Source organism: Lycorma delicatula, chromosome 7 (assembly GCF_047948215.1).
Source record: "Lycorma delicatula isolate Av1 chromosome 7, ASM4794821v1, whole genome shotgun sequence".
Taxonomy (NCBI): Eukaryota; Metazoa; Arthropoda; class Insecta; order Hemiptera; family Fulgoridae; genus Lycorma; species Lycorma delicatula.
The window spans coordinates 79792103-79811739 of record NC_134461.1 but is presented as its reverse complement, the minus strand read 5'-3'; the positions used below and the strand labels follow the sequence as shown (position 1 = coordinate 79811739).

The following is a 19637-nucleotide window of genomic DNA, read 5'->3' as shown; positions in this document are numbered from 1 at the left end:
ATGATGTTGAATGCAGACACAGCTGCTTAAATAAAAGATCGATTAACTGCCTCCCCAAAAAAAAAATCATTCTTATCAGCTGAAATTAATTTGCTGAAATCAACCATTCATTATTGGGCAATAAAAAAATTTAATTTACAACCACATCGAATCCAAACAGTTCATCAACTTCTTGATCCAGACAAAGAAAAACAGCTAGAATATTGTCATTGGCTTCAGCGATTCATGCGTGAAGGTAGTATTCATGTTATGGACTCAATTGGTTTCATCTGGATGGCTATGTGAACAGCCAATACAGTAAGATTTGGAGTGCTGAAAACTCCCACACCTATTGTGAAAAACAACTGCACTCACAGAAGGTGGGCATATGATGTGTGATATCACAAAAAAAATTATTGGTCCTCTTTTCTTTAAGTAAACCATTACTGCAGAACAATATCAGAATATTTTACTGCAATTCATTGCACTCTTGGAAGAGGAAGATCAATACTGCTGGTTCGAACATGATGGTGCAACATCACACTGTGCACATTCAACTTCTGATTTCATTAACGAATTCTCTGATGATCATGTTATAGGTCGTGGCTTATGGCCACCAAGAACTCCGGATATAACTGTGCCAGATTTTTTTTTTTTGGAGGTACCTCAAAGAAGCCTACAGCAACAAACCACTACACTTGAACAACTGAAGGTTAATATTGAACAAGCTGTTTTAAATATCAACCCAGAAAATCTGAAAACAGTTGCAAGAAACACAGTGTGTAAAGGGTGAAAGCGTTCATTCATGAAGATGGCGACCACTTCCAGCATTTACTCTAGAATTTAAGGTATTGGAAAGTTTGGAAATAAAATATCTAATTTAATAACTTACAAATGCCTTTTTTATAATTAAAAAAAAACATTGCGTTATCATCACCCGTAATAAAAATCTCATAAAGAATTAAAATAAGTATAATATAATAATTCAACTACAAATAAAACTTTATAAACTCTGAGAGGGGGTGTAAATAGCCCCTTCTTGAATAACATAAAGAAGAACTAACATAACTATAACTAACATAAAACTAAAATATTAAAAATGAAATAAAACTTAAAACTAACGTCACTAAAAACTTATAGCTAATATCACAGTCACAATCTTAAAATACGATAAAATTTATTTAAAAGAAACATTAACATAGAATAATTTTACATAAACATAGAATTTCACAATACCTGAGAGTGGTGTAACAGGCCCCTTCTCAAATAACAGAATAAAAAACCAACACAAAAACATAAAAATTAAAGAAAAAACAGACACATTAAAAACTTTTCCAAAAAAAAAAACTATACGCCACAATATCAAATTTTGGATATAAGACCAACAAGATGCAAAACCAAAACATCCAGTTTAAAATTGACTGGTATTTCTGGGCATTTTAAATTTACTACACAATGGCGCATAACATATGCAATCCACAGTATGTATGTGATTCTGATATGCCCTAATCGCAATCAATAGAGGAAGAACACTTCCTCATGATGAATTTTTCTGCATGGGAAATCCCTTGGCAATACAGAATCTTTAATGTGCCGAAGTTTGTTATCAATGGTTGCCGTCCAGTCACCTTGCCACTTTGCTTGAAGGACTGTTTAAATTGCTGTCTCTTGTGATATTAAGTTTTTAGGTTTGTTTTTTGACAACCATCTTATATGGGTCAATCACATCAAACAATTAAAAACAAAATGTTCCAAACTACTAGATATGCTGCAAGTTCTTGGAAACACCAATTGGGGAGCTGACAGGTCATGTATGTTGCGATTTTATTATTCCTTAGTACGTTTCCACTTAGGTTGTATCGCCTACTCTTCAGCGCTTAATACAATGTTGAAATCTGAAATCCGAGGCAATTTTTACCTCTGAAATTCATTACTGTATGATGACTGAGGGACATCGAATGGAAATAATGTGCCAAAATATTTGCCACTGTAGTAGGTGATGTAAGGAGTTCTTCACAAATGAGTCCAAGAATGGATTGTTTTGGTGATCCACAGATTGTACGAATCTTTTTCCACACATGGGAGGGAGTAGTGCATGAGAAAGTGTTCACGTACTTCATCCACGACTTCCTCTTAGCATCCAAGAATACTCAACAACATATCGCTCTAGCCCTATGATATAAATTTAGATATTAAGTTTTAGGTCAGCAATTAAATTTGAGTAGTGCCCACTGTCGATTGCTAATAGCATTTTCGCAATCATCATTCCACCAAGGAATGATGTCTCAAGGATGTCTGTGCCATGTCCAAGGATGGAAACTGCTTTATTATAACTGTTCCAATTCGCCTTATCAACAATCCCATTTCTGTAACCCTTTTTCCACCTCGCGGTCGACATAAAAAGCAATAATAATTGGCCTGTAATCACTGCCATGAGTCATCACACACAGACCAATTAAGACAAGAGAGCATATGGATCTATGAGCATATGGAGAAGTCGATGTCTGACAATGTACCAAAAGATGAGGACATGTATGTGTATGACCCTTCATTCAGTAGACAAAGGTCCAAATCTTACCTCACTCTGTTTATTATATTTTCTCAAGAAGAGCAGAAAGATGAGCCCCAGGAAATATGGTGGGTGTTGAAGTCTCCTACTATTAATAATGGTAATGGGATTTGTGCGAGATTTGATATTTTTAGAGCATTGAGCTCAGAGTTTGGTGAGAGATACAAATTGCAGATATGCAATTTAAATGGGACTAAGAGTTTTACAGCAACAGCAGGAATGAGGGTAGCTAGTTGTTGTAGCCTTGTAGCAGACACCTTATTCCACATGAAAATAGCAACACCACCATTCTCTCTACTATCTATAGGACAGTCTTATCTCTCACATGTAGAACCTCTGAGTGTTATTGCATCTTGCTGTAGTAAATTCATTTCTTGGAAGCACATTATTAATGGTTCATATGCACGCATCAAAACTCTAACAGCTTCAATGCAGGACCGAAGACCTAAATTTGCATTTAATGCAAATTCAGAGGAATGCTTAGTTTCATACAGTATATGCCCCAAAAACCATGTAAATATGGAATAAAGCTTTAAATGCTTTCAGAGTTATAGACAGGCTACATTTGGAACTTTGAAGTCTTTAGTGGCCAAAAAAATTCAGTTCCGAAGATAAAAAAATTATTTATTGGGAAGCCTAGCTGGTAAGGGGAATACTCTGTTTACAGATAGCTTTTATAAAAGTCCTTCTCTTGCAAAGGAGCTGGCAGAAATGAGAACAGGTCTAGTAGGTACTGTGATGTCTAACATGTGAGGGATGCCAAAGGCTCTAAAAAAAAAGCCAAAAATTCAGGAAGGAAACCAAATTTATGGATGGCAGGGAAACTTGCTAGCTGTGTGCTGATGAGATTAATGATGTGCATTTTCTCAGTACAAGACAGTGCTGAGATAACATACAATGACAGAACAGAAAGCGAAAAAACAAAGCCAGCCTGTATTACTGGGTGTAATAAAAATAAGTATGAAGTTGATCTTTCAGATCAATGTATGTCATACAGAGCCTTTGAACATAAGTCTGTGAAATGGTGGAGGAAGCTAACCTTCCATTTACTGCTAGTGTGTTTAGTAAATTCCAACATCCTATACAATCAAATGCACAAAAAAACCATGAATATTGTGTTAAGATCTACCAATTCAAGAAGATGATTTTCCAACACCTAGTAACCACTGGTAGCAGCTAGGGAGACTGCAGACCAGAAAACATTTCTTGGAAAAAATGCAGTTCCTCCAGGGAAAAGAGAGAAACAATGTAAGGTATGTGTAGAAAAAGGAAAGAAAAGCACTGAGAAAGCTATAAGAAAAGATACATCACATTATTGTAGTAAATGTAAAATTCTTATGTCTACAGAACCGTGTTTCAAACTTTTACACTAAAAAATTATTTAGTGTAACATTTTTATTTACTGTAACTGTTTATTTAATTATAATAAGAAATGCACTTTGTAAATGTAAAAAGGTTTTGTAATTTAATATAAAACAAAATTTTACTTTGTCAATTTTTTATTTTCAACACAAATAGTGCCAATTTAAGAAGATAGAAGATTTTCTACAATTTGTTTTCAAGACACAGTAAAAAGTATAAAAAATCCAGTTTAAAAGAAGCTACTATCTTAGCCTAAGTTTTATACATATTGCACAATAAATATTTAAAAATGGTCGGAATTCTGTGGTAGGTTATGTTTTTGGCCTTGGCAGTAAAGTGTTAATATCCCAAATCAGGTCACAAAGAATTGTGCAATTTGGATTAATCTGTATATAAGTCCTATATCCAGTTTCTTCATAAGCAAAACCTGGCTTCAAAAATAAATAATCAAACTGATCAACAATAAAACTAAATAATTCACAATGAACAAAGATAACAGATGCAAAATTCTATTTAACTAAACAAACAACATAATTTCTTGGATTACCGTATTCTTCAACTTACAACCAACAAGAATGTGTGATTATATAATTGCAAGATAATTTTAACTTTGAGAGATGTTTACCATTTACTGAAAGTAAAAGTGCCATTTGATATAAAACTTCTTGAGTTTTGGATGATTCTAGCCATTTCATTTTAACCATTGTTGTCAAGCCAGAATTGACAACAATGGTTAAAATGAAATGGCTAATATGAACTAACAGAAATAACTAATATACTAATGTCTTTGCAACAATCTTATGAATAACATAAAATAAATATGTAAAATTTATTACTTTTATAATACATCAGTATAAAAAAAAAAAGTTTGTCTTACCTCAAGTAGTTGAACAGTAAGATGAGAACTGGAATCAGTCTGAAGACACAACTGTAAATTATTTAGTAATGTAGAGACTGCAGATAATTCTGGTTTAGTTAAAACTTCTTGGTTACGTTGTACTTTAACACACAGTCTCAGTAATTTCAATATTACTTGTAATAAAGGTCTTGAACGTACAATCTCCCTCATGTTTCTCAGTCTTTCTAACATTATCTGGAAAAACAATATGGTATTAAATGGAACAAGAAATGGTTTGTGTTAACAAATAAACAGGAGTACTAGTACTATTAATGCAATGTTCTGATGCAAAGTGACCACTGGAGAAGTCTATTCAATTTCAAAAAAGGAAACTTCAATAATAAAAATAATTTTTTTAAATTCTTTTCAACCAAGTGAATTCTTAACTAAAAACAATCAAAAGTTAATATATTTTACATGATCATAAAGCATTCATCTGCATCACATTTTAACTCTGAATTATTTGACATTTTTGTTTACCTGACATCTCTCATTCCAGTTGATTGACTTATGTCAAAATGGATGATTTACAGTACAAGCCATGAGTCAATGTGTGTAATATATTTAATGAAGAGCATCTCCAACTGATATACTTTTATATAATAATTTTTCCTGATAGGTAGAAATGATATTAAAATAAATTATAATGCAATAATGCTCTTATGTTTTAAAAACAAAAACCTAACTACACAAATAAAAATTTAACCAAGTAAATTTCATTCGTACTTCATTTTAACCCTTTTAAACTAGGATTTCTAAAAAAAATTTTTTTTTATTATTACACCATAAGAAGAACATGTACACAAATTTTCATCAATTTATCTCCATTAATTTTTTCTGGGTGTTGATTTTGAACCATTCAAAACATGTTTTATATATATATATATATATACACAAATGAGGGCTGTTTTTTTGTCAACCTCTAATCGTGCATCTAAGTAAACAAGAGATGGGCAGGTTCCAGCCAGGTCTACGTGTTGTGCGATTGCACCCCCCCCCCCCCAACTGCTGCCATTGCCAGCTCCATTGCATCAGTCTGAGCCAAGCTACGGGCAACTGAACATGGCTGCTATAATCAATTCTCCCACCAAGTGTGAGTTGCGAAGTGTGATACGTTTTCTACAGGCAGAAGGATATAACACTGCTGAAATACATTGCAGAATGAGCCTAGGGTATAGTGAAAACTTTATGAATGATGGTAGTGTACAGGAATGGTATAGGAAATTTAAAGAAGGGTGAATGGATGTCCATGACGACGGTGAAGAAGGGCACAAGTCTGTCGTTACTGTGCGCCTGGTTGAGCATGTTGATGATTTTATCTGAGACAAAAGAAGATTTACAATAAAAGAACTTTCTGCAGAAATCCCAGAAATTTCAGGGTTTTCTCTGTACACAATTGAGACTAATGACATACGATACTGGAAACTGTGTGCACATTGGGTCCCAAAAATGTTTAGTGACTATCACAAAACACAGTGAATGGCATCAGCCTTAATGTTTCTCATGTGTTGTAATAATGAGGAGGAAGAATTTTTTAAGTATGTTGTTACTGGTGATGAGACTTGGATCCAGTATGACAATTCAGAAACCAAAGAACAGCCTAAGCAGTGGATACATTCTTCTTCTCCAAACAAGCTGAAAAAGTTTAAACAGACACTGAGCAACAGGAAAACATGGCTACAGTTTTTTGGGACTATAAAGGTGTCTTGTTGGTGGACTTTACAGAGCAGAGGACAAAAATAACAAAGGGAGTTTACTGTGAATTTTTACATCGCCTCCACAGAGCGATCCAAAACAAAAGAAGAGGCATGCTTTTGTCTGGCTTAGTTTTGATCCACGGCAATGCACAATCAAACTGTGCCAATATGATGCAAGACCTTCTCCAACAATTCAAGCAGGAAGTTTTCGACCATCCACCTTATAGTCTAGACCTAGCAGCTAGCGATTTTCACCTCTCGAGAATTGAAGGCATGGTTGGGTGGACAACACTTCGCCATCAACAAAGAACTTCAGAAGGCTGTCAAATGTACCTTACCTCACTGATGACAAACTTCTTTGAAGAGGGCATCGGAAAGTTGGTGTCACGAGAAAACAAATGCCTCAATCATTTTGGTGATATGTATAAATGTATTTTCTTTTTATCCCATATGAGGTTGAAAAAAAATAGTTTTATATATATATATATATATATATATATATACATAAATGTACATATACCATGTGTGTGTGTGTATACATTCACACATGATATGCATACATTTATCTACAGTGAATCATTATATTAAATCATTAATCATAATTCAATTTTTTTTTTTAATTTTACCAAAAATAAAGTTATTTCTAAAAATTAAAACTATTAAAAATATTTGTTATCTATTAAAGATAATTAATATAAGTCATCAAAATAACTATTATGTATACCTGAAGTCCTCCACAGTCTGCCATAACATTAGCCATTTTATACACTTCTTCATTATTAACTTCTTGTTCACTCTTTGCATGCAAAGTTTCAACAAACTCTTCAGTAGCATCACCAAGAAGACCTCGCATACGATAAACAACTCTCATTGCATCACCTTCCCCTCCTTCCTGAACCCAAATTTTCTTGTAAACCTGAAATAACATAAATAAACATTAAAAATGTTTAATTCGAAGATGGCTTTCCTCAACTATAGCAAACATTTTTCCAAGAAGATATTTAAGATTCTATATAAACTTCATATACACTTGAAGTTTCAACTTCAGAAATTACATAAATTAAGAAATAACTGCATTATTTACAAAAAATTACCTCTTTTACAGGCAAGTCAAGAGATATTATTTTATTGTTGACTAGGAGTTCCATGCCATTATCATCTTCTAACAAAGCAACAAGTTCACAATCTTGACATATTTTGTTTTTAACATCTCTCATTAAAGGTCCAAGTCCAGGTTCATTACAACTATACGGGTTACCCAACATTCGACCCTGGAATAGTAGTAAAATAATAATGTTGTTAACAAGAATTATAAAAAATACAATAAAACGAATAACTTGCTTGTTTTAATCATGTAAACAATTTCAAACAATAAACTTAAAAGATTCAATTAATAAACCTTAATAATAATTTTCATTTAAGGTACTTCAGCAACATATACAATTTATTAATAAATAAATATGCATGTATGTAAAAGCAAAAGAATTTAATTATATTTTTTTAAATATCATTACAATATACGAACTTAGGACCAGACCATTTACCAGCTAGTTATCATTCCACCTAATTATGAAATAAAATCACTTCTGATTATAAAAATAAACATAAAACACAATTTGCCGGTAATAAAGCATCAACAGAATTAAAAGTTTAAGTATAAAATAAAAAAAAAAGAAGGAAAACATTTACTTTTTTTAATTACACAAAAATAAAGATAACATGCTAAGTACGAGGGTGGCTGATAAGTAATGCAGTCCCATGTAATGTAAAAGGAAATAAAACATTGTTCAGTGCAGCAAGTGTTGCAGTCTTGCAGCTACATTCCTCCACTACAATCATATAATTACAAATCTCGTTTAATCTCAATCACTTACCTTCTTTATCAGCACTTGTATTGGAGCAGATTGTCCCTGCTACGTCATTTAACAGTAAAAAAAGTGAATCCCAGTGAGATTGATAGGTATTATCAAGCTGTTTATATATAAATGACTAATCAAAAATTCAGAATGCAATCCTCTTAAAAAAGAACCTTTCTTGGGAATGTTGTTAAATATAAACATGTAAAATGAACGAGTGCTGAGAAGCTGAAGCATTATTAATTCTGTATAGTATGTAGACTTTTAACAGTCAATAAGATGTGTGCACCATGTTTGAAAATCCATTAACCCAACAATCCTGCAACACAATAATGCTCAACCATACACATCGTGGCCTACCTCTGAGGATAAACCAATCCATGCTCTCTACACACATTGGATTTCGTGGCCAGCAATTTTCACATTTTACTAAATACAAAGAGGGAACTTAAAGGCAATCTTTTCACCGCAGATGAGGTGAAGAAAAGCAGTGAGGTCATGAATCATGGAAAGATATGGATCAATTGATATCAGTTTTTAACACAAAAAATAGATTATAAAGGATTAACAAATATATTAATACCTATTACTTTAGTTTTAGTGTATAATATACCTGTAAGAAGTCTTCTTGTTGAGGATCTTTTTCCAATGTGAGATAAAATTCACCAACATCATTCTCTTCAGGATATATAATTGAACAAAGACGTTCAAAAACAAATACTGGTGTTCTTACATCATCAAGACTACACTTCTCAACAGTTTCTATGCAAATAGCCATAAATGCTTTTGTTTCAGCTTCAGTACCTGTAAAAAAAAACAAAAAAAACAGTTAACAAATGCAGTTACAAATTACATTATATATGATTAAAAATTGCCATTCGACTGATCTTTTTTTAATAAAAGAATCTTATTTAAAATTATAGAGTAAATTTTTATTGGTTTCAGTTTTCTCATTATGTTGTTATATAGAAAAATATTAAGTATTATTAAGGAGAATACATTAAAATACTCTTAATATCAAGAAAATACGGTTGAATAGTCAGTATAATGTATTGTCTGTAATGGATTCTTCATTCAACAAAATGTTTACTTTGTTATTTTTACATAACCAAATTAATAACTGTTGACCTGTTCGAAGACAATATGTAGCCACAGCTAGTGAAGCTAAAGACATTAACAGATATACTTTAAAAAATTTTTAAAATAATCAGAGTTTCACTAAACAAATAGAATATTTTCAAAATTTATAATTAATACTTTTATAGTTTTATTTTATTTAGTTACTCGATAGTTAATACAAGTCATCTAATTATATCGTCTACATATATATATATCATCATAGCTTAATAATTATCAAACATGATGTCACAGTAAAAAAAAAATAAATAAATATACAAATGTACAATTTATCTTTTCAAAACCAATCATTTTATAATGAAGTGGGTGATAATTACACCCACACTCAATAATTGCACAAGAAAATGGAAATAATTGATTTATTCTGTAAGGTCAACATGCTTTGCTGAATAAAAAATATGCAGAAAATTAATAAAACAAACCCAATTGAACACTTAATGAAGTAATTAAAACTAATATTTTTCTTTTTTACTAACCAGTTGTCATTTCTTCTAACAATTCAAGCAGTTTTTCTTGGGTTTCATCAATCAGTCTTGTTCTTTGTACAACCAGACGTCTTAGTGACAGATAACCATTCAGGACTGCACCAACTAAACGACCTTTATACTGCTGTTTAATACTTTCTTGTTCTAAGAATGAAGCCATTAATTCTGTTAACATCTTTAAGGCATAACCTTAAAAAAACAAAAACAAAATCAATCACTAAAATTATTAAGTACATGTCAAAATCATAGAACATTTCACAACAAGTTGTAATTTATAAAACAAGAAGTAGCATTAACATCTATAATGCATGCAATTATTATAGTAAGATAATTACTTATGCTAAAATGTTTAATACCTTGGACTAGATCAGAAGTTAATGAAGTTTCTTCTAATACGTGAAGAGTCTGTATTTCACGTGTTAAGAGATCAGCAAGATGAGGTAATACACCACGTAAAGCAAGATACTGCTTCCAAGGAGACTGCTGAACTAGGCTCTGATATAATGATAAGAACTCCGCAGCACTTTCACCTGCAGTACCAAGTTCATCTAGGAACCCAGTTAATAGATCCAGCATCTATAACAATGAAGACAAAAATGCTAATTACCTGTTTTAATTATTTTTCAATTATTTATCAATAGCAATTTTTAATTTATTTTTAACAGGCTGCAATACACTTCAACATGATTGTTATAAAAATTTTCTTGAGTTTTAAATCAAGTTTGTTTTACAGTAAAAAGCTGGCACCAGCTTCAGGTAAAATTTTTATAATATAAAAGTATAGTAATTTTTAATTAATAATAATAAAACTAGTTCAACAGTTCCCACTGTAACTCAAAGTTGAGCATCAAAATAATAAATTACAGGGCCTGACATGATGTCAGTCAGTAACTGAGAGTAAATATAAATAAATATTGTCAGGTTATAATGAGTTTAAAAAAAGAAATTAATCTGTTAAATTTAAACAGCATAATTATTATGACAGAAATACAAATATATACCTCTCTTTTACGAACAGGAACTTGACAAAGACTTTCTAACATGTTGCATGCAACTTGTCTAGCAAGACGTGAACTTGGATTAAAAAGTACTTGTTTAAGCCAAGCTGAATCTACCAATCGCAATGGCTGAAATGTGCTTTGCAATGTACGTTCTCTCCATCGCTGGCCATACTTCTCGCTTAGATATTGTAGTCGTATCTCCTCCTGCAAAATTAAAAGATAATTTTTAAAAGTGCGACTGGAGCAAATTTTCAAATTAACTTAAACTTTTATAATTCATCATTAAAAATCAAATTATAATTTATAATTCCTCCTGAATTCTTAGCTGGTTTTGTAAAAATTGTGATTGATGGTTTTTAACAAACTTTGATTTGGAAATTACTTGTGTCAATGATTCAAGTTGTCTGTTTAGAAACAATATAGCATTTTCCTATTTACATTGTAATTAATTTTATCATATTTAATTAACAAGTACCATCATTATTATTATTCCAAACAATGTTAAACTTCCATTTCAAATTTTATAAGCAAAGATACTTTATTAATTAGAATTTTTCTTTTACAACACCTGCTGACAAATGTTGTCCTTAAGTTTTTTTTTTTTCAGGCAATTAATAAAACTATGACATGGGATTATTTATTATACACTTCAAGTGTCTGAAAAATTTTAATTACAAATATCATGAGTTCAGAGAGGTACGCAATTTTTTTTTTATAATGTTCCTGAAGTTTTAAATTAGCGAGGTTTTACTGTAAATTGATTTTCAGTTTTAAGTATTTAATTTATCAGAATTTGGCAAACTGGAAGATTACCTTAGTTAATTTTTTAGGTGTTTCTTGGCCAGAAGCTGGAGCCGGTGGGGGTTCAGCCGGTTTAGATGGCATACGTTGACGCCAGGCAGCAAAAGAATGTTGTGGATCACCTACAAGCCATTTTCTAGCATCAACATGTACTCCTTCAGTTGGTCTAATTGTAGCTAAGGCATCTAATGTTTTGTCCTGTAAACAATTGATTTTATATATTACAATCTTTTAAATCACAATTCAGACAAAATCAAATGAAATTTAATTTTTGTTAAAATAATATAGCCTTTACTTTCAATTCAATATTATTGAATTAATTCTATAAATAACTAAAAAAAAAATATGAAAAATCTAATAAAAATAAAATAGTTGACATACCTTGTTTTTCTTTGATCCAGGCTGATCTGGCTTAATTAAACTTTGTAGAATTTTGAGACATGGTAACGTGATTGATTCCATCACAACAGGAGATTTAGAATCTTTGCATGCCATCAGAAATAACTGCATTACACATCTGAAAATAAAGAAATAATTTTAATAAATAATAGGTTGAACCTATGCAAGACAACCGAAGCAATGTAACAGGACATTTAGGGTCACCAAATAAACAGTTTTTGTTAATAAAATCAATATTTCTTAAGCAGAGATTTTTCCAAATACTAAACTGAATACAATATAGTGTATTATATATATATATATATATATATATATATATATATATATATCAACTTATGTCACATTCTCTTCCTTTGTTACTTCATTCACAGATGTTTGCATGCTAATTTTCACAACAACAACAATACGAGTACACTTCATGTGTTTAACAGGGGGTTTCTCGTACTTTCTCACCTGTTACTATTACTAATCAAATTTAAATCTGTTACTTACTTTCCATATTCTTTCAGATTATATGATGCCATAATTCTTTACACATCCAAATTTAATTTTTAAAAACAATTAATTTAATTAAAATGATCTATACTTAAGATTTTCATTTGAAGAAAAAATGCATAGTAAAATTAAATTAGCTTGAGTAATAAAGCAAAAGCAGTTTTACTATTTAGCACAATAATCAATAAAGTATTAAAATAATCTAACCAAATTTGCAATAATGGAAATAAGATGGCTCATGAGTGTAGTTTATTAAGCAGTATAATTATCAATTAAATATTTTTTTAATTATTTTAATATTAAAGATAAAAAATAAAATTTTATGTAAAATAATTTCACAGTTTACAGTTCAGATGATTCGTCTATCCACACACACACACACACATACACACACAAGGTGATTTAGTATTAACAGCTACTATTGCTAGTTTCTACCTACCAGGAGTGGCAGGTAGAGGACGATAGCCCACTCGTAAACTTGTAATTCCAAGAATAACTCTCTACTATTCAAACAATGAACATACGCAGTCATTTCTTTTCATTTACTTTTTTCTCATTCTCTTTTCATTTCATTGTCGCACATACTTGATACTTAAAAATTAGTATAATAGTTTGCATCTAAGTTTTCTTTCTATTGCAGTACAGACAACTACAATCATCTAATTATAGTATAATTTAATTGTCTTGAATATAATTATATTTTTATTTTTTTATTTCTTATGTTATTTGACCTTGGGGAAAAAATCTTTTATATAGTTATTATGGTCTTTTTTTATATTTAAATTTATCACTTAATTGCTGTAATTTACAGAATGACATTGAAATGAAGAAAAGGGCACACTGCTTAGTGAAACCAAGGAGATAGTTAGAAAAATAATCAATAAATGTGATGATGAGGCTCGTCTAGGAAAACTCAAACATATATTGAAAAAAAGGAACTTGTGTGTATCACCTGTACCGGAATATTAGTGAGTACAATAATGATAATAACCCAAGGAATCTATCAATGCCAGGGAAAAGTCACCCAAGAAAATCTGAAATTTTTCTCTGACAATTATGACTGGTCAGTAATCTGAAACACCGTCTCTGAATTTCACACAATCAGAAAAATAGTTCCTACTGTAACAAACTGTTACCAGCCACAAAGGAAAAAATTAATTTTCAGTGGAGAAAGTGCATAACCGAAGAAAAGTAATTATTGAGCAACAAGACTTCGTGAATTGGTGGGATAAGTTTTTACATTCTATTAAGGAAGACCTATTGTTTCAGACTAGTAGGTCAATAATTTAATAATGACCTTCAATAAATACTGGCAAAGTGAGGACATAGAAGGTGTGATGACCAAAATAGTTCATACAATAAAAGCTTATTATTGTTCATGATACAAAATGTATCTTTAAATCACAAAAAATCTGATGAAGACACCACATGACTTCCTTGTACGCCAATTAAATTACATATACACATTTTTTTTAAAATGAAAAGTACATAAAATTTTATTCCATTAATAATTTTTTTTTGTTATTACTGAATTATTATTTATTGTAATTTTTTTTTACAATCAGAGGTTAATAATTATTAATAAATCAGTATATTTAAATTAAAAAAAAAGTTAAATAAAATTTTACTTGGCTATAACTCTGGAACCAATGAGAATAAGTACCACTGATGATGTACCGTTTAAAAGCTCTCGACGAGTGTTTATTACTGCAGTTAAGAAAAAATCCAAAATTTTTTTTTTTTTTGGATTTTGGACTTTTTTGGACACCTTTGGTACAGTCAATTGCAATCAAAAGAGGAGGAGCACAACTAGATATTACAACAGTCCTAAATCCAAAATTTTCAACATACTACGGATAATCATTTTTGAGTTATGCGGAATACATATATATGTACGTACAGATGTTATGCTGAAACTTGTCAAAATGGATTCAGGGATGGTCAAAGTAGATATTTCCATTGAAATCTGAAATTTTTCATAACAATACTTCCTTTATGTCGTACAAGGAAGAAAAAATGGATTTATTCAAAGTGCAAAAGTTGGAATTTGTTTCTTGACAGACTAAAGACATAACACAAGAAGCCATTAATGCTGTGAACGAAGAAGAAAGGAGTGAAAATTGCAGATATGTGGAACTCATTGAAGAAGATTGGTGCAGAAATTATGGTCTGATTGAAGACAGTACTGAAAATTTTGTCATATCAGCAAATGATTCCAGCAATGAAAATAACTTGGCACCTTTCTCATATCTTTCTCTCACAAACAAACCTTTTTCTTGAATAAATAAATAAGATTACCTAATACGAGGGCTATTCAGAAAGTAAGGAACGTTTTGGAATTTTAAAAAACCAAGAACAAGAAAAACTTTTAATTATATACATGTGAAAGAGGGACTAAAATATTACTTTTCAACATAATCACCATACAAATTCAGGCACTTATCATAGCGGTGGACAAGCTTTGAAATTCCTGTGTCATAGAATTCTGCCGCCTGTGATTTCAACCACTCAGTGATGTGTACTTGAAAATTTGTGGTAGCCTAGCTTCTGTAAAACAATTTCAAACAATAAAGTCTGTGAAACTTGTGGGAAAGATAGAGAAAGCTCAGTTATTGTGAAACGGCGGTTTTCACGAATCTTTTTGTCAACTTTGGAGACCAGATCGTCAGTCACAATGCTCGGACATCCACTCTTCTCTTTATCGTGAACGTTTGTTCGGCCATTTTTAAACTGAATGCACCACTTCCTGACAGAACTTTCACTCATTACGTTGTTCCCGTACACTTCACACAGTTCCTGATGAATTTCTATTGGTTTTAAGTTTTTTGCCAACAAAAAACTTAAAAGTTGTGTGCTGCATCTCTGCAGCACACATTTCAAATTTGTATATAAAAAAATACAGCGGTGTCAGGTGGAAACGTTCCTTACTTTCTGAATAGCCCTCGTACATGAAAATATAAATTAATAAAAAATTAAAAAACTGCATTTATTAAAACTATTACAAAATATATATAAAAGTAAATATTGCAGTAATTAACAAGATTTGTATTTTTTTTGTGTGAATGTGTGTGTTCGTACATGTGTATAGAAAGGTAGAATGAGGAAATCTGATAAGAGAGTGAGAGAGAAAATGATAAGAGTCTGAATGGTAGGGATGATAATATGTATGAATGAAAAGATAATGTTTTTATGAATACAAGGTAGTTAATGCTTTTATAACATTTGTGCAAGAAGGAACTAGTTGTATTTCATAGCCTAGTAATCATTCCAGCTTGCAACAATACATGTCATATATTGCAATGGGTAGAGAAGTTTCCAGAAAGAAAGAGAAAATGAAGAAACAAGAACCTAGAAGAAATTAAAAAAGAATTCTTTCTAGAAATGACTTACAGAAAACGCGTAGAAGGTGCAGACAATGAAAATTATTATGCTTGAACAATCAAAAGGATGGGTCGTCAGGTACTGGTTTTGTAGGCCAAGAGGTATAAATACCTCCAGGACCACCATTAGGTATTACTTCAGGGGATGAGATGAATGATTTGTAGCATGTGAAAATGCCATGCCTGACTGGGATTTGAACTCAGGACCTCCCAATGAAAGGCCAAGATGCCTTGGTATAAATACTGTTAGAGACCAGCAGAGTGGCAGTTTTTTCAAGTTTAAGTTTGTGATAAAAGCAATTAAAGTGTGCAGGAGGCATTCAGAGAAAGTGTTTGAAAACAAGAAGCTGTTTGGCGAGTTATTTGTGAAGAGTGAAAGTGATATTCTATTTTTCTAAAGTGTAGGTTAGTTCTGCTATAAGAAATAATTGCATAAAATGGATTGTATGAATAATAGATTTTTCGATTGTTATCTTATTGCTTATACAATATTAGTTTCTATGAGTTACTATAAAGTGTATAGTAAATCATCATAATTGCATTTTGGTATTTATAATTTGGTATCATCTAATTTTGAATTTAATTTGAATTGCTATTTTATATAAATTATTTAATTGTAATAAACTATATTTGTAAGAAATTTTTATGAATGTTAATCTCTCAACTGTCGAACTGACAACCAAACAAACTGTGAACATCCGACAATGTATTAAACTTTTCACTATTTTTTAATTTTTTTATTGTTATGGTAATGTTGATACTTACAAATAATATACTACATTATAATATACTGTAATATTAAACCTAACATATCAACTAATATTTTTTTTATTTTAATTCACTAAAGAACTAATGCAAATGTAAACAAAAAAATAGATTTATCAATAAATGTATGTTTTACATGCTGATATCACATTACTGTAGATGATTATTGAATATAACACTTCTAAAAACGTTCTTGGAGTTGTTACTGGGTTTTTGAAAGAAATTTAATCCAAGAAAGAGTATCAGGAAAGCAAACTAATAAAAAGATTTCTCCTTCAAATATAAAAAATATTAGGAAGGAAAATGAAAGAGCTGAATTGTAATTTACTTACTTGAGCTTTTGCTCCCAACATGTATCTTCTTTCTGAACTAAAGCAGCCAGTAATGCCATTTCAGGACGAACAGCAAATGCAAGATCACAACTAGCAACATGTCCCCGTAATGTCAATGCAATACGATCCATCAATAATGAGCATAAACTTTCAATCGCTTTTGGATTATCTCTCGTAAGGAGACATAACAACTGTCTAACTTCTTCTTGTACCTTAAAAAGATTCCAAACATACAATTAACATAATAAATAATACTTTTCAGAAAATTTTAATATTGAGAAATCACCTTTAAATTAATTCAATAGTTTGTAAAGATCTTAATGCTCAACTGACATATCCTCTAGATGGTAAAGAAATATATCATGAAAAATTTTGGAGGGTCAATTTTTCACCAAATTTTTTTATTTTTAATGGATTTTGTGAATAAGATCGAATACATAAAAGCACTAACTTTCACACAAGAATTTAGAATTACCAAAGATTCCTTTGGAATGCAGTTAACATCTTTTCTTAAAATTTAGAAGGGGAATTTTTAATAGAATAGTTTAAAATATAAACAATACAGATGCTAATTTTTTTTTGAAGATGAGAAACAAATTTATTTACCTGTACAGTCCCCCGGCGAAGATTATTTTCAACTAATTCTTGTACAAGCCCTTGGGCGCATAACGATGTACGAGAAGCTGCATTATGAGCGAGTGCTCTTAGTAATGTTAAACAATGTTCAGTAGCAGATGATGCACAGCCATAACAGTGACCAGGAGCAGGAGCCGATGCTATTGCACTAGCTGATGTTATATTCACACCAGAACTGGAACGACCCCATGTGCCACTTCCTCCACCACCACCACCTGCTTCAATTTGACTTCTATCATATGCAACTAATTCACGACGACAAGCAAGCACTCTCTGTTAACGACAAAGATGAAAATCACTTTTAAAACTATACTAAGACGCAACATTAAACAGAGAGAAATATAATTATATTTAAAATAAAATTGAAATCGGTCACTCAATGGTTCTCAAATAAATTCAGCAAGTTTTAGTAAAGGAATTTATCCCTCAATCAATAAGCACAACTTCCATGGAACATGTAACCAAAAGATGCAGACATGATATAATATTATTCAACAGAAAGAAAACTTAACAGATCACTAAAAAAAAAAAAAACTAAAAATACCAAATGAATCTTTTGCATGGAAAAGATAAGTAAGTGATTAGAGGAGTGAGGAAAAATGGATAGAAAGGTATATAAAAAAATAAAAAATACTTTATACAATTAAAAAAAATCATTATCTTCCTCTTTCTGAAGATCATGTCACAAAAATAAAAAAATAAAAACTATATCCAGGGTAAAATTTATGCTTTTTTTTTAGCAATATATCTTTTCACCAGGTAGCAGAAGACTATTATTTTAATCAGTAATTAAGCTTGTGCTTTGTTTTTTTTTTATACATAATAAATTTAATTTTACCTCATGTTCCTATTTATTTAAATAATTTTAAAATATAATAACCACACAGTAAATAAAATAAGAAATATCAGTTATCCTGATATAAAACACTGATTTCAGTATGTATGAAACACACTGTTATTAGTCAGAAATTGTAACGCTTATAACTTTTAATAAAAATAAAATTGAGGTATTATATAATGACTGACCTGAATTATGCGGCTCAATTCTTCAAATGAACTTTTACAATCTCCACAGTAACGTTGCGCCAATAACTGTATAGCTTTATTAACCTGTGTTGAAGTTGTTACTGAATTTGTTGAATTCGTACCAGCTGCAACTTCTTCACCGCTTCGATCGACACGATGTTCATTGATTTTCAACAGTAAAACTTCAAGCAATGGTTTGTAACCAATTAGCTGTTTATAAACACGATCAGCTTTTTCAAGATGTGAATTTATAGCAGCTATAGTTTTTTTACGATCATCATCATTTTCAATCGGATCAACAGCACAACAAGGACGAGCAGTTAATGTGTAATCGAATTTAGCATACTTGCAGAATCCGCAAGCATGGCATAAAAAAGGATCTTTTTCATCATAATTGATGGCTCTGAAATATAAATGTATATTAAATTTTAACAACTACAATACTACTCCCTTTTAAAAAAAAAAAATTCATAGTATGCTTTCAGTAATATTTAAATAATACAATTTTTTTTCTAGTACTTACATCTATAAATTTGCATTAGGAAAAAGGGGGGGTTACAGTATGCAACAAAAATGTTACATGGTCTATGTTTCATTACGCATGATTTTGTTAAATGTTTATGCCAATTATAACAAAAACTTTTGCAAAAAAAAAGCTTCAGAATCCTGAACATTTTTAGCTATTGTGATTTTTAACACAGCTCAAAATGTTAAAAAATCAAGTATAAATCGTTTGAATGAATGAATCATTCATGAGCTGCATGCAGCCACCCAGCGCACCACCATTGGTTCGCTCTGGGCTAATAGCAGCTAAAATAA

General features: G+C 30.9%; 1 protein-coding gene across 8 annotated transcripts in view; it reads right to left on the bottom strand.

The window, feature by feature from the left end:
• The window catches only part of poe (E3 ubiquitin-protein ligase-like protein poe), a 216588-nt gene that overhangs the window by 25983 nt on the left and 170968 nt on the right, over window positions 1–19637 (bottom strand). For all 8 annotated transcript variants that reach the window (XM_075371905.1, XM_075371903.1, XM_075371908.1 and 5 more), the window contains 12 exons: window positions 18819–19221; window positions 17763–18065; window positions 17157–17368; window positions 12167–12302; window positions 11798–11983; window positions 10985–11188; window positions 10340–10559; window positions 9975–10172; window positions 8975–9165; window positions 7600–7776; window positions 7230–7421; window positions 4788–5003 (listed from right to left, as the gene is read on the bottom strand). In XM_075371905.1, coding sequence (XP_075228020.1) covers window positions 4788–5003; window positions 7230–7421; window positions 7600–7776; window positions 8975–9165; window positions 9975–10172; window positions 10340–10559; window positions 10985–11188; window positions 11798–11983; window positions 12167–12302; window positions 17157–17368; window positions 17763–18065; window positions 18819–19221 — 2638 coding nt within the window. The remainder of the gene's footprint in view (window positions 1–4787; window positions 5004–7229; window positions 7422–7599; window positions 7777–8974; window positions 9166–9974; window positions 10173–10339; window positions 10560–10984; window positions 11189–11797; window positions 11984–12166; window positions 12303–17156; window positions 17369–17762; window positions 18066–18818; window positions 19222–19637) is intronic.